Here is a 16,719-nt window from a genome sequence, read left to right as displayed (position 1 = left end):
GGTCCAACATCACTCAGGAACAGTAATCCGCAGTCCTCTTTATCATAAAGGACCTGGTTGAATTTCTAACCGGAAGCCCGCCTCCTCCTTCCTCACACAGTGTCTGGGTTCCCCCCCTCTAGTCTGAGGAATGTCAGCCGGCACTTTCACTCTGTGGGAAAGCAACCGGACCTCCATCTTGTGCACATGAATGGGCCAGAGGCTTCCAAGATGGATCCCGCGGTTCCAGGGGCATGGATCTTGGTGCAAGGATCCGGGCCCACGGCTAATAGACCTTTCGATGCATGGGCCAGTAGGCTACCATTCACCCAACATAAGCAAAGAGGCCATGTCATACTTTAAACTAGGACCCCAGATACTTGGAGTCAGGCCGCAAGCAGGGGAAACGACTGGACACCATCAGGGGACATTCCGGTCGCAACATCCAGCATGGCAATTTAAGGGATTTATGAAAAAGCTGTCGGATAATAATAGCTACTGTGCATGTGTTGGAACTGCAAGTCCCCAATGAAGCCTTCACTCTCGAACTGTCTCTGGGTTTTAAAATTGAGCCATATGAATCTTCGCACACAATTTTTAATGTTCGGCATTCAGTCCGTGTTCAGGATTTAGACTTGTTGGGTTAAATACATGATCTAGATGCCACTGCTACATTGGGAATATTTTTAATTTATTTTACAAAAAGGACAGTTTTTTAGATATTTCCAATTGATGTGTTCTACTCTAAAATGCCGCATGTTTTAGGGATTTGCTAATGAAAACATTTGAGTAAACGTGAAGTTGAAGTGAGTTTGTCAGGGATATCTTCTTTTCAATTGTTCCATATCCATTTGACCAGGGCCTGTAAATTGTTCCTGTTGAAAATTCTCTGAGTAACTTCTTAGGTTTTAAATATGCAACAAAGAAAAGTCTCGACCACATGAAACCGGCAGGGTTTGTGTCCCGCCCTCAGGGTCTCCTGTGTGACCTACTCAAACTGGAACCAAGAACTACATTGTCCATTGGCCAACTCCAGCTCACACCGTTGTCATAGACGGGGTCCACCACGCGCTCCTTATGGTGTCGGCCATCGGGCCACATGCAAGGAACCATCCTTGAGAGAGAAGGGAGCGAGTCTGACGTTTGTGTGCGCCAGTCAGCGACATTGGAATCAGCAAAGGTAAAGTACATCACCTTCAAATCTTATTCCAAAGACCAACATCCCGAGAAAATGAAAAACTTGACGAAAAGACAGAAGATGCATCAGAACACTTGACAGGAAGTGCATCTCTTCAGCGAGAGAATGTATTACTGCTGCTACCACCAAGGGGACTGTGCAGGTGGGCACAGCTCAGGAACTAGCACGATGAGTTAACTACAAAAACATCTTTTGAAACACTAAGAGCTATCTTTAAAATGTATGTAACACTGCTATTATCTAAACTCCTTATAAACTGAAATAACCTCCAGTTAGCTTTGCTTGGTAACTTCAGCTAGTCCTCGGCTAAGGGGCTATTTTCCATCTCCATTTGTCTTTTTGTAGCAGATTTGAGTTCAGTGTGGGGAGGGCTGGGTCAGGGAGGGAGTTATGGTCAACACGAGGAGTAGGGACGTCGCTCGGGTCCCGCTGCTGCGGTGGTAAAGGAGTAGGTTACGGGCCAGAGAGCGGACAAGGGTTGGGTAAGTGAAGAGGGTTGTGGTCAATGCAAGGGATAGGGTGATGGATCAGATGTAGCTGGGGTACGGATTAAGGTGAGGATGAAAGGTCAGTGTGGTGAAGGCTTGGGTTAGGGGTATGGTTGTCGTTATGGTTAACATGAGGATTAGGGTTATGGGTCGTTATGGCTTGGGTAAGTATTAAAAAGAGGGTTAAAAGTTAGATGATGTTGAAGGGCTGGGTTAGGCGTACAGTTTACATGAGGGTCAGGGTTATGAAAAGGTTATGGTTAAGATTAATGTGAAAGTTAGAGCATGATGAAAGGCTGGGATAAGGATAAGGTTTTGGTTAATAAGATGATTGTTTATGAATGGTTCATGGATAAGGTGCGGATTAATATGAGGGTTGGAATATTGTGAAGGATTGGGTTAGGAAGAGGGTTATTGTTACCATGAGGGCTAGGGTTAAGAATAGGTTATGATATGGATGAATGTGAAGGCTAGAGTACGATGAAAGGCTGGAATATGGATAAGGTTATGGATAATATGAGGGTTGTTTATGAATAATTCATGGATTAATGTGAGGGTTGAATAATGTGAAAGACTGGGTTGGGAAGCGGGCTATGGTGAAAATAAAGGCTAAGGTTATGAATAGGTTATGGTATGGATTCATGTGAAGGTTCGAGTACGGTGAAAGGCTGGGATATGGATAAGGTTATGGATGACAGTAGGGGTAGGGTTATGAATAGGTTACGGTAAGGATAATGACGGGTGGGAGTATTGTGAAAGGTTGGGTTAGGAAGAAAGTTATGGTTAACATGAGTGTTAGAAACGGGGTCTCTGGCTGGCCAAGGCTTGCGCCAACGCCAGTCAGAGACCACCACTTCCAAGTCAGGGCAAGGGAGTCACACACCAAGATAACCCCCGCTCACCCTCTAGGTAACGTGGCGCGAGCAGCAAGGCTAATCTCGGAGGCGATGTGTAAAGCGTTTGCGCACGCACTTTCACTCTGGGACACAGGGAAAAAAGTGCGCAGAGACCCAAAAATCACTACACAGGGCCATAAATAAAAGCGAAAAGATTAGGGGTGAACCTGCCCTAAGGCCCAAGTCCAACACAACCCCCTTCCAGCCAAAACGCAGGGCAGACCAATCACCACCGTGATGGACTTCCCTGCTTGGGGCGATAAAACAAGGACGCGGGCCCACAACTGCAGGGACACCCTCCTGTTTTACGCCACGGTGAACCCCTAGGGTTCCTTCTAAAACTACTGTAGGGACTAACTGGGCTACCCCACTGGTACTCTCCAGCTGCCCTCGGCGAGGACCAGGCCCTAGGCCACCCAGGTACCACTGGATCCTGCCTACTCACAAAGTGGGGGGTAGTAACCCCTGGCACATAATAGCCATGCTCCACTCTTCCTGTCTGCAAGACAAGGCTAGACTGCCACTGGTTCTCCAGCCTAGGGTCTACAACCTCAGGCGGACCAGGAGTCTCAGGGAAGGCTCTCCTCCCCCTACCTCTTCTTCTAGGGTTGCTCCTCCTCCTGCGAGGGGTCCCCTCAAAACACTCTTCTCCCAACCTAGGGTTTAACCCCTCAGGTGGTACCGGGGTCAGAGGTGGGCTCTCCCACCCTCTGCACCCCCTTCCAGAGTCCTGCTCCCTCCCAACCGGGGCGGTACCTCTGGAAAAAGAACTGGTCAGGACACTGATTACAGTAGTCCCACCCTTCAGGTCAGGCGGATCCTGAACCTGGCCTTCCAACCTCTGGTCTAAAACCTTTGGTGCAACCAATGCCTGGCACTCCAGGACTTCTGGGGACTCACATACTATTCCCCAATCACTCCTTTTGCTGGACTCCTGTACCATCCCCACTGGAGCGGTACTGCCAGACTCTAGAACCATAGAAGCTCCGCTTACAGATGCTCCAGGTCCTCTACACACTAGGAGATCTCCCTCAAGTGAACTAACAGGCAAGCTTAGGTTCCCATCCTGGTGTTCCCTAAAGGAACCATCCAGGCTCTGTGACAGGGCTTCGGGCATCTGGGGACTCTCGGTCACACACTCACTCCCGCTCCACTGAGACAGGCAGTCAGCCCCTACACCCTCCTCACTAACCTGGGACCTAGCTGGGCTACTCTCACCCTCCTCCACCACACTGGGCTGGAAGACACCTGACCCACTATTGTTGGAATCACTCACTAGTGACTCAAAAGAACCTCTCGCACTGTCCCAGCGTTCTGCTTCCTTTGCGAGGGTGTCTGGATCAGTCAACCCATATTCCAACAGGTGTTGGCGCAACCCTGGCAAACAACTATTGAGCACCTGCTCTCTTAGAACCAGATCAAATAGCTTGGTAAACTCAGTTCCCATGTGAACCTCTAGCCAATCAGACAGTGCATCTTGACATTCATCCACAAACTCTTCCCAAGACTGGCGAGACAGTTTCCTAAGGTTCCTGAACCTCAACCTATTCTCCTCCTCTGGGGAAACAGGTACCATACTCGGGGAACTGGGAGTGGGACTGTCTACACTAACACTTAAATAGCTGCCACCACTGGATTCAACCCTCCCTGGGGAATCCAGAAAACCACAACTGCACTCAGGGGATAACCTACCCTCTAGGGTTACCTTCTCCCTGAACAAGGCCCTTTCAGCCTCTAGCTTGGCGTGCTCCAACCTGAGCTGTTCCATCGCTAGCTGATGCTCCCGCTCTTCCCTCCTATCTAACCACTCCTCTGGGGACAGGACAAGGGATGGGGCGCTGGTACGGACACTGGGCTCAGCAAGGGACTCCCTACCTATGCGGTCCTCACTATCTGCTGATATCCATCCACTGTCATCATCATACAACTCACATTCTTCAGGGCTCTCCACAGACTCACCACCCTCATGGCGTGCGGCCCGGGCCCTATCTCTCTCACTGCGCTCAAGATCCCATTGACCCTTTTGCCATAGGATCAGGCTGCTCCTAAGTTCGGACTGAGTATCTGACTCATCCACCCCTATGTCTCTCTCTTCACAGAATCTGACCAACTCCAACATACTGTATCTAAACAGATCACAGAAATCAAAATTAGGCTCCATTTTGGCGGACGTTCTCAAGAAGAGTTTGACACAGAGAACCTGGGGGTCTGAGCTAAACAGGAGTATACAATTAACACAATTCAGCAAGATTCCTATCTCAGAGAACTTGCACTCCACTGTCCAGTGTAACACAACACTCATTCACACACACCCTCCCCTCGGACTGGTAAGGCAGTTTCTACCACCCCTGATTTTCTCAACATGACCACAAGTGACACAGGTACCAAACTCTGGAAGCAGGGCGGGGAACAAATGTACTGAACAGAAATTACAAAATGACACCTTTCAGAAGAAGCAAAACTGAACTTCCCTAAAAAACAATAATCCCCAAAATGCGGTTATCTAAAACTATAGAGCTTTGTAGTGTGGCCTGTCGCCACTGTGGTACAACGCAAACGCAAGTCCAATCCCACCGCTAGCCACCAATGTTAGAAACGGGGTCTCTGGCTGGCCAAGGCTTGCGCCAACGCCAGTCAGAGACCACCACTTCCAAGTCAGGGCAAGGGAGTCACACACCAAGATAACCCCCGTTCACCCTCTAGGTAACGTGGCGCGAGCAGCAAGGCTAATCTCGGAGGCGATGTGTAAAGCGTTTGCGCACGCACTTTCACTCTGGGACACAGGGAAAAAAGTGCGCAGAGACCCAAAAATCACTACACAGGGCCATACATAAAAGCGAAACGATTAGGGGTGAACCTGCCCTAAGGCCCAAGTCCAACAATGAGGATTTAGGTGATGTGTCAAATATGGCTAGGTTAAGGATTAAGGAGAAGGTTAAAGATTAGCGGTTAAGGTTGGTGGATGCTGAAAGGCTGGGTGATGGTCGGCGGATGGTCAATGGGAGGGTTAGGGTAATGTACTGGTTATGGCTGGGGTAGGGGTGATGGTGTAGGTTGCTGGTTAGAGAGTGTTCGATGGTTGGGTCAGTGAGAGGGTTATGGTCAACACGCGGGTTAAGGTTATGTCTGGAGTTAGGTTTAAGGTGTAGGTTACTTGTGTTTGTGTCATGTTTAGGGTTAAGCAGGGAGTTGGAGACAGTAGATGTGGGTGAGTAAAAACCATTTTCTTCAAGATCATTTTGCGGGATTATTGCGTCACATGAAGCAAAGGTAGTTTTGGTTGCGGTGAATTCTCTATAATGTTAGAATCTCTAAAAAACAAATCACTCTTAGAATACACAGTATTTAAATTAATTCTGAGCTGGAATATTACCTTAAAAGAGGTATCTAAAACATGGTTTAAGATATTGACATGTCTTTTGTTTGCCAAAATACAAGCTTGGCTTCAGCCATGGGGGTGGGCTTGACCAGTCTCGAAGAGAATAATCTGTCAAATGGAATCAACAGCGTTTTGCGAAGGGTTCAAAAAGGAGGTCCAAGCTGACAGCGCGTTTCCCATCAATCCTAATAATCTAAGAAGTCCCCTCCAGCTGGATTCTGCAGGTGAAAGTCCGTCTAGGTCCCTGTTAACTGAAGGCAGCGCACATTTGAATGAAAGTTTTGGAAACTGCAGCAAATTCCTAAAGGCAGCAGGCGATGTTTAACCCATCTCTCTTGGTACGTTTTAAAGCTTTCAAGCAACGCAGTGCTGTGCAGTACCTGGGGCTACAATGCCAAGGGAGTGGGAGGGATAGGGCAGGAACTGGTACAACACAGCAAGGGGGGAAGGGTCCCAAAAGAGCCTGGTCTTCAGGTGAGGAGATCAGAGCGTTGGGTGAACGTCGTCAGCTGAAGCAAAGTGCGGATCAGTCTCAGAAGCGTTTACCCTTCCACCAGGTCGCCTTTGATGATGACCACAGAGCAGCCCTTCCTCCCATTCGCGGGTCTGAGGTCGCATCGGTGAGGAAACACCAAGGAGATGCTGCAGCGGGGTGGATTTGCTCTCTTACTTTCAGACAGGTTCACTGGTTGAAAAGCGGCATTCATTATTGCTAATTCAGCTCTTTTTGTGCCACCCACAAGCATTTCAACATTGTTTATGTGTGCAGCACAGTTGGCAGGTACCAACAGTAGATACTTTAAAAGATCAATTTCTTTGCCTGATTATTCATTTTTTTAAATTATAATTAAATTAAATGTATAAGGCGCTCAGCTACCCGGAGGTTGCCCGGCGCCTTGGGCACTATCTTCTGTGGCGGCTGTCAAACCCTTGCATCATCCTGTAGACAGGTCTGGTCGGGGCCCCTGTGCAGCGTCCTTGGGCGAGCTAGGCACTCCAGTTCTGAATACACGGCTCTTGGGTGCTGAGCACATTATACCCACAGGGCACGGGCGCCCATGGCTTTTACCGTTAGTCTCTCAAGCACAGGTGTGTTTATTGCACATGGCACCCTTCCTTCTTAGGCAAATAACTGAGTAGCTTCTAAAACAGCCAGAAAACACAAGTCTGCAATGCACCACCTTCAGCATTTGCACACACACATACATTTGGGTTTTGTGGTAGACCCTAGTGTAGCGTAAACAATGCAGATGACTTGCATGTACTTTTCTCCAGTTGCATCTCTTCCCATGTGATAATCATCTGCTTTCCCCCGCAGGGACTGACACCGACATAAGGGTACTCTACTGCGATCAGCCTAACCATAGGTGCATATCCATCTTCAACTACTGTTCTCTGGTACAGAGCTAGCCTAGTGGATAAAAGGACTCCTCGGGCCGGTCCAGCTACTCTGCCAAGCCCCTGTGAGCTCATTCTTTCTGCCACTGGCACATTGCACCAAGAAAGGAGGTCGGGGAATGTCTCCAACGCTGCATGGCGGAGCCTTCCATCGGCGGCTTCGTTGTCGGGCTTTTCTTGCCAGTGTGCAATCTCTGGTGAGTTGCTAAGTGTGATGACTGGCTGAAGTTTTTCCCACACACATTACAAACAAATGGTCTCTCGCCAGTATGTATTCGATGGTGTCGAACTAGAAGTGAAGGCCACCGAAAGCTCTTGCCACATTCATAGCATGTGTGTCGTTTATCTCCCATTTGGATCTGGTCATGCGTGACCTGGAGTGTTGAATTGTTGGTGCTCTTATCAAAGACATGGTACATGTATGGTTTTGTTCTTGAGTGCATCTGCTGGTGCATGATCAGAGTCGATGTTCGGCTAAAACCCGTCTCGTGTTGGCTGTACGCCAAAGGCACTTGCTGATATGGAACCGGATTGGATAAATTGTTCAAATTATTACCAGAGTCACCAAAATCCTGTTCTTGTTTGTGTGTGCATGTCCCTTTTTGTTCACAGCAGTCATCTGATCTACTGATATCACTTGCACATTCAGGGGGCTCGGCTGGTCCTTCTCCACCAGATGCCACCTGCTTTCTTCGTGCTGCACCCAGACGCTTGTTGGATTCCCCCATCTCCAGACTCAAGGGAACATTTCCTTTGAATCTTCCCATAATTCTCTCGCCTGATTCTTGTGTTACAGTAAATCCTTCAATATTGTTCTGATAGATGTCGTGCTCTGTGGATTGAAAGAAATACACAAACCATCTATTAACCAAAGCGCTATTCAACAATCATATGACAATTCCAGAGTATAGGGAATTGAATACGCTCGTTTGCAGCGGGCAGCCAGGCTTCAGACCGCCACCAGAAACAACTGGCAATGGAAGACATGAGAAAAGAAAGTGGAGACAGGAACAGCACCAACACATCCACACCTCAAGGAGAACACTACTGTCACACACCAGGGAACAGGAGCAGTGTCAATACTCTCAAATATTAGGTTTAAGGAACACGGGCAACTCTGTCACACCTCACAGAGGAGGAAGAGATGGAAACCTTTCACACATCACGAAGAAGGACGACAGAGAAGGCTTTGAAACATCACAGAGATGGAAGAGACATAACACTGTCCCACCTCACAGAGGAATAGATACAAACCTTTCACACATCATGGTGTAGGAAGACACAACACGCTGTAACATATCACGGTGGAGGAAAAGAAACAAGGCTGTGACACTTCACGGACGCGGAAGAGATACAAGGATGTCATACATTATGGAGGAGAAATAGCGACAAGACTGGCAAAAATCATCAAAGCCTCCTTCTCAGCTGAAGGCCGAGGTCATCCCTCTTCGCTGTGCACACCTCGCAGATCACAATGCCGAGAGCACGCTAGGACCCTCATGCACTCCCTGCAGTGGATCCATAGATTCCCCTAGGACAAGGGCCAACAAACAGGACATGAGCTGCCACAATAAATCTGGCACAGGAGTCCGGGTGACATAAAGCAGGACTCACTGCACGTACTTTTGCAACATTGTAATGCACCCAGGGTCAGGGGTGAGAGATCAAAACTAGCGGCCATTCTAGGTGCGCATTGAAGATACAGGATCCGCATCCAAACCAGAAGAGCATCAGGAAGCAGTGGGATCGTACGCATGCTCCTGGGTGGGATCATACGCGTGCTCCTGGGTGGGATCGTACGCGTGCTCCTGGGTGGGATCGTACGCGTGCTCCTGGGTGGGATCGTACGCGTGCTCCTGGGTGGGATCGTACGCGTGCTCCTGGGTTGGGTGGGATCGTATTCGTGCTCCTGGGTTGGGTGGGATCGTACGCGTGCTCCTGGGTTGGGTGGGATCGTACGCGTGCTCCTGGGTTGGGTGGGATCGTACGCGTGCTCCTGGGTTGGGTGGGATCGTACGCGTGCTCCTGGGTTGGGTGGGATCGTACGCGTGCTCCTGGGTTGGGTGGGATCGTACGCGTGCTCCTGGGTTGGGTGGGATCGTACGCGTGCTCCTGGGTTGGGTGGGATCGTACGCGTGCTCCTGGGTTGGGTGGGATCGTACGCGTGCTCCTGGGTTGGGTGGGATCGTACGCGTGCTCCTGGGTTGGGTGGGATCGTACGCGTGCTCCTGGGTGGGATCGTACGCGTGCTCCTGGGTGGGATCGTTCGCGTGCTCCTGGGTGGGATCGTTCGCGTGCTCCTGGGTGGGATCGTTCGCGTGCTCCTGGGTGGGATCGTTCGCGTGCTCCTGGGTGGGATCGTACGCGTGCTTCTGGGTGGGATCATACGCATGCTCCTGGGTGGGATCATACGCATGCTCCTGGGTGGGATCATACGCATGCTCCTGGGTGGGATCATACGCATGCTCCTGGGTGGGATCATACGCATGCTCCTGGGTGGGATCATACGCATGCTCCTGGGTGGGATCATACGCATGCCTCTGGGTGGGATCGTACGCATGCTCCTGGGTGGGATCGTACGCATGCTCCTGGGTGGGATCGTACGCATGCTCCTGGGTGGGATCGTACGCATGCTCCTGGGTGGGATCATACGCATGCTCCTGGGTGGGATCATACGCATGCTCCTGGGTGGGATCATACGCATGCTTCTGGGTGGGATCATACGCATGCTTCTGGGTGAATATGAACCCCCTCGGTCTTACTGCAAGTACAAAAGAATCTTGGTAAGAAGGCGCAGGGATGAAGCCTTCCTTTCAAGTAACCATTACCTATGGGGACAGCACCAAGCTCAAAACAAAAAGCAAATAAGCTGGGTAAGAACTCTCAATATTATTCTACTTAGGGTCCCTACTGTTTGCGCGATAAACACACTTAAATAGGATACATAAAGTTGAGAAACAAGAAGTAGCAACAGGACGTAATGGACCAAGTATCCCTCCCCAAGATTACTGCGGTCATTTTCCTGTTTTCCAACTCACAATCCTCTTTAGCCGGTTTATAACCCAACATTGCTGTTGGCCGACTGTTAAACACAACATACTGATCAATTCAGTAAACTCAGATGTATCCCATTGCTCAGAAGTGGGGTGAGGGGGGCCTGATCTGCTCTACAGAAGAGTATCTACCTCCATATTTCAATAAATGAGAGAAGATACACGCAGTAGAGACTTTCATGAGAAGATGTGCATAGAGCTCTATAATCAGGGCTATGGGTCCCCTTCCTCCGGGTGGTCGTCGTGCCAGGCCTGTCCTCTAAGTATCTATCACCCTCTATGGGTGTAGCTAAAGATCTGAGCTGAAGTCCTACCAGTGTGGTATTGCTCCAGTGGGGAGCACTGGTAACAGCGTTACCGAAAGCGGCAGCTGGACCCTACCCCTGGTTTCCGATTTCCAGTCTGAAGTGGCAGAAGTTGTCTTTCCTGTGTGTGCCATCCCTGCTCTGTGCTCCTCCACCAATCAAAGATCATGGCAATGACTGGCGAGTTTAAAAATAAGGGCAGCAGAATTTGGTACATCCGGGGGACAACCTTTGAGTGCAGCCTCTTTCCAGCACCTGTAGCCCCTGAACATGCACCGTGATAAAGTCAGGACTTTGTAAACCAGCCGTTTTCACCCAACGTCTTGTCTTCTACTGCATCTCAGGTGGTAGATGTTTGGGCATATTTGTTTTTGGAGAGTTTTGCTGGAAACTCATCTGGGTTTGTCCAGGGATGTTGAGAAAATTGGTCAGAGGGCAGACATTTTGAACCCAGCAGGATACATTGCATTCTGCCTGGAGCCTCCGCCCAGTGACTGGCACCAAGAGACAAACATGGTGAATTCACTAGGGCAGCCAAGGACAGACAAACCTTTCCTCAAAGACTAAGAGTACTGTTAGACCTGGCACCATTGGCGTGGGTCTCCCTACCATTTTTGTTGTTGCCTCATGTATTTTTCCTGGTGTTAGATGCTTTGGGCACTGTGCCACTGTGCAAGTACGCCCTACTGTAAATTATTGTATTAATCAGTAGTTCCATGTTTGGCTATATGGTTTACTTGTCAGACCCTAGTCGAGTGCACTGAGTGTGCCCAGGGCGTGTAAAACCAAATGCTGCTGGTGGGCCTGCAGCACTGGTTGTGCCACCCACAGACACAGTCTTGTAAATTATGTCTAAGGTCTGCCATACCAGAGATTGCGTGCAGTGTGGTACTGTCATGCTGACTGGGCAAGTGAACCCACTTCCCAGTCCCTAAAAGGTCCCTTTTTTTCATATCAATCACCCCTATGGTAGGCCCAAGAGCAGGGTGTATTGTAAGTATAAGGTAGGACAAGCCCTGATGTGTGTGGCATGTCCTAATAGTGAATTACAGCCATTTTCGTTTTTCACTATTGCAAGGCTACCTGTTCTCCATAGGCCAGAATGGGCTGGTAGAGTAATTACATTTTATAATCCTAACTGTCTCAGAGAAAATGGTAGAAATTCGAGTTTAGTATGCCGGAACTCAGAATAATAAAATGCATCTTTTAGTAAAGTTTATTTTAATATTCTGTGTTTGCAAATACCACTTTTAGAAAGTAGGTATTTGCTTGTCTAACCATTCAAACCTGCCCCTGCTAGGTTGTGTACTCCTATGTCTGGTTTTGTCAGTGACTGGGCTGGGGAATTCCAGGAGACAGGCAGAGTCCCCCAGTGGTGAATAGAGAGATCTGCATCTTGATGGGAGGGAGGAGTGCACCTGAACTCTGAATAGGGCTGTGCCTGCCTTCCACAATGCTGGCTCCACCCCCTGGGGAGCGGACGATGTCTCTGCCCTGCACACTGAAAGAAGAGAAGGAGTCCTGTAAACAGAGTGCTCCAGGACTGTACATGGCTTCCACAATGCTGGCTCCACCTCTTGTGGGGCGTCTGATGTGCCTGCCCTGCACTGTGAAAGGAAAGGAGAAGTCTGGTAAACAGAGTGCTTCAGAACTGGTTTGGACTGGGCAAAGGCCCCTCTCCCCTCAGAAAACAAAGAATTATGGGGTATAAATATTGGGACCCTGATCCCATGAAATTAAATCACTTTTGGACTACAAGAATAAACCTTTACTGAGGAGAGGAACCTGAAGAAACTGAGGAGAGACTATTCCCAAGCTGAATTGCTGCTTGGGGGATTGGCCTGCAGTGGTTGCCTTACTGCCAAAGGAAGGAGAAAGGAACTTTGTAACTTTGCTTTCAACTTGTGAAGGATCTCCAAGGGCGTGGAAAAGTGATTGCCTCCTGCTGAAGTCTCAGGAACAACAGACTTCAGCCCCAGCTCCCCAGAGTTCTTTTGGAAGTGCCTTCTGCTGTTTTGGGCCTTCTGAGGAACTGCGTGTCGCAAGGAGCTGGAAGCGCGACTCAACGAGAAGAAGCGTGTCGCCATTGCTGGGCCTGCCGTCGCATCTCCAAAGGAGGGTGTCGCCACTGGAACTGTCGCACTGCACCGCATCGGGGAGAAGCGTGCCACAACGAAGAGGAAGCAGGTAGCTGTAGCTGCTGCTGCCGTCGCAACTCTGAAGGAGGGTGTCGCCGCTGGAGCTGTCGCACTGCACCGCATCAGGAGAAGAATCTCGCAACGAGATCGGAGCGTGTCGCTGTCGCTGGGCCTGCCGTCGCAACTCCGAAGGAGGGTGTCGCCGCTGGAACTGTCGCACTGCACCGCATCGACCAAGAGCACCTTGCATCCCGGAGAAGCGCGCCACCGTTGGACCTGCTGCCGTCGCATCTTGGATGTCGCCGCTGTAGTTGTCGCATCGAGCGGAAGCTTCCCGCATCGTGGGAGAAGAGCTTCGCCGCTGGAGCTGTTGCCGTAAGGGTGTCGCCCTGCAGTCTATGCATCGAACCGTGAACTTCTTGCATCCCCGAGAAGCGTGCCGCATCTGGAAGTTCTTCACTTCTTTATTTCTTTGTATCTGAACTTTGCCGCATTTCCCATCGCTGCGACATTGCTTGTCGTGGAAGCGCAACGTAACTTAAGGTATATTGACGCAGAGTGTCGCATCTAAGAACTGAACTGAACTAAGCTTAAATCTAAATCTACTATCTTAAAGTAATCATAGTGGTATTTTTGTTGTTTATGGTCTTGTGGTAACTCTATATAAAGTCTACTTATTTTTTATATAAAACCTGTGTGGTGTCCATTTTTAGTGTTGTCACTGGGTTACTGTATGTGGTCACAACTGCTTAACTTACAACGCCTCTGAAGTAAAGCCCTTCTGCTCGTGTCAAGCTACCAAGGGGGTGAGCAGGGGTTATTTTGGGAGTGTAATCCCCTTATCCTGACTAGAGGAGAGGGTCCCTATTTGTCACAAGTGCCTACCTGTGCCAGCTAGAGACCCCTAAATCTAACAAGTACCCACAGGTACCCAGGTTGTTAGTAATATAGCACATTATCGTTTCATTGCTGCAAGTGTGTACAGTTGTATCGCGCTATTTACATGATCTTCATGTTAAACGACCATCTCCCGTAAAAGCAAACACAGATAGAAACATTATAAAGTTATACCTTTGACTAAGAGGGTAACTGCTGCAGTCACCCGTCTTCCGAGATTCAAACCTTCCCATACCTGTAGCAATCCTTGAATGCTTGAGTGATTACCACACCCACACACCTCTCACACCCCTCTGATGATCACTGGAGAGTCAAGTGTATAAGGGACCATGGCAACAACCCAACTAAAGTGGAACAGTCCCAAAGGCACGTTGACGTGGGCGATACAGGACATTGCACAGTATGCAGAGACAGCGCCTGTTCTCGGACACAACAGAACCTATTGCACTGGTGGCTTCTCATCTCGATAACTTTAAGGCCCTTTATCTTGGCCTATCGGGTACCCACTCCAGCATCACTAAGTGGTGCAGACCTGTGCTGCCCCTTTGTTACTCTGTCTACCACCCAAAGCCCCCAACTCCAACCACCTCTTTAGCGCCAAGTGGAGCAACACATTCTTTACAGAAGACTTTGCCACCCTTTAAATGCCTTGTACGACCCAGACCCAGCATTCAACAAACAACTGTTTACTTGGTATATTCCATCAAGCAATCTAAGCTCCTCTTCAACCACCTCTTTCCGATTCCCAAGAACAAGAAAGCACATCCGGTAAATTGCTTGCTTCCTGGCCAACTGAGGAGCCAGACCGAATGGATTAGAAACAGACAACTTGTTTTTTTCCTCAGTATCTTCCTGTGCTTAACTTTGCCAGATCACGGCTGGTGCAAGAACACCTTCTGGTAATCACGTGCTTAACAAATTCCATGAATTAAAGAAATAAATACACAAACAAACAAATATACAACAGAAGGGCATGCCATGAGTGTCTTAAACCAAGAGGTACACAGGATACCTCACTCTGACAGCACCCTTAATTAAATACCTATATCTCACCATTAAAGGAGTTTTGAATGCTTTCCTTGGAGTCAAAGTCATTCTCTTCTTTAATCCGCAAATTCCCTGTATCCAGGTGATCGCAGGCCGACAGCGCCTCGTGGCGCTTTATTTTCAGCCGTTTGGGGTCCGGGGGATCGCAGGCAGAGTGCGACTTCTTGACTACTGGGCAACTCTGGTGTTCACTGAAGAATGAGGTGTCTTCTTCCTCAGTTCGTAAGACATCAGAAGAATAGTGACTGCTGATGGACAGTTCCACCTCCTCCTTAATCTTTGGAGTCAACTCAGGAATCACAGGAAGCACCCCTGAAAAAGAAGCAGAGCATGTGTGACTGTGCACAGCCAGGGCCTGCCTGCTGAACACTAGCATTCGGTATCACCGCACATCTAGAGTATTCATCTTAACAAGCACTCCCGGTGTGACTCAACACAAAGCTTCTTCTGAATAGTCACATCCTGCGTCACTGCCCCGCCTCTGAATAGTCACATCCTGTGTCACTGCCCCGCCTCTGAACATTCACATCCTGTGTCACTGCCCCTAATGCTTCCTATGAACATTCACATCCTGTGTCACTGCCCCTAATGCTTCCTCTGAACATTCACATCCTGTGTCACTGCCCCTAATGCTTCCTCTGAACATTCACATCCTGTGTCACTGCCCCTAATGCTTCCTCTGAACATTCACATCCTGTGTCACTGCCCCGCCTCTGAACATTCACATCCTGTGTCACTGCCCCGCCTCTGAACATTCACATCCTGTGTCACTGCCCCGCCTCTGAACATTCACATCCAGTGTCACTGCCCCGCCTCTGAACATTCACATCCTGTGTCACTGAACAAAATGCTTACACTGAACATTCACATCCTGTGTCACTGCCCCTAATGCTTCCTCTGAACATTCACATCCTGTGTCACTGCCCCGCCTCTGAACATTCACATCCTGTGTCACTGCCCCTAATGCTTCCTCTGAACATTCACATCCTGCGTCACTGCCCCTAATGCTTCCTCTGAACATTCACATCTTGTGACACTGCCCCTAATGCTTCCTCTGAACATTCACATCCTGTGACACTGCCCCTAATGCTTCCTCTGAACATTCACATCCTGTGTCACTGAACAAAAAGCTTCCTCTGAACATTCACATCCTGTGTCACTGAACAAAAAGCTTCCTCTGAACATTCACATCCTGTGTCACTGCCCCTAATGCTTCCTCTGAACATTCACATCCTGTGTCACTGCCCCTAATGCTTCCTCTGAACATTCACATCCTGTGTCACTGCCCCTAATGCTTCCTCTGAACATTCACATCCTGTGACACTGAACAAAATGCTTATACTGAACATTCACATCCTGTGTCACTGAACAAAAAGCTTACACTGAACAAAATGCTTACACTGAACATTCACATCCTGTGTCACTGCCCCTAATGCTTCCTCTGAACATTCACATCTTGTGACACTGCCCCTAATGCTTCCTCTGAACATTCACATCCTGTGTCACTGAACAAAAAGCTTACACTGAACATTCACATCCTGTGTCACTGCCCCTAATGCTTCCTCTGAACATTCACATCCTGTGACACTGAACAAAATGCTTACACTGAACATTCACATCCTGTGTCACTGCCCCTAATGCTTCCTCTGAACATTCACATCTTGTGACACTGCCCCTAATGCTTCCTCTGAACATTCACATCCTGTGACACTGCCCCTAATGCTTCCTCTGAACATTCACATCCTGTGTCACTGAACAAAAAGCTTACACTGAACACTCACATCCTGTGTCACTGAACAAAAAGCTTACACTGAACATTCACATCCTGTGTCACTGCCCCTAATGCTTCCTCTGGACATTCACATCCTGTGTCACTGCCCCTAATGCTTCTTCTGAATAGTCACATCCTGTGTCACTGCCCCGCCTCTGAACATTCACATC

At 49.0% G+C, this 16,719-nt stretch overlaps 1 protein-coding gene across 2 annotated transcripts in view; it reads right to left on the bottom strand.

The window, feature by feature from the left end:
• Positions 1 to 16,719, bottom strand: part of LOC144817663 (uncharacterized) — an 85,081-nt gene that overhangs the window by 1,116 nt on the left and 67,246 nt on the right. Inside the window, exons 2-3 of one of the 2 annotated variants that reach the window (XM_078674393.1) lie at positions 14,785 to 15,090; positions 1,257 to 8,170 (exon numbers count right to left, since the gene is read on the bottom strand). In XM_078674393.1, the coding sequence (XP_078530519.1) occupies positions 7,410 to 8,170; positions 14,785 to 15,090 (1,067 nt within the window). In that variant the 3' untranslated portion in view covers positions 1,257 to 7,409. Of the gene's footprint in view, positions 1 to 1,256; positions 8,171 to 14,784; positions 15,091 to 16,719 lie in introns of those variants that run through there. The other variant, XM_078674391.1, reaches the window with a different exon arrangement.

This window comes from Lissotriton helveticus, chromosome 2_1, assembly GCF_964261635.1.
Source record: "Lissotriton helveticus chromosome 2_1, aLisHel1.1, whole genome shotgun sequence".
NCBI classification, from domain to species: domain Eukaryota; kingdom Metazoa; phylum Chordata; class Amphibia; order Caudata; family Salamandridae; genus Lissotriton; species Lissotriton helveticus.
Note: the sequence above shows the minus strand (reverse complement) of the source record. Positions and strands in the feature narration are given on the sequence as shown.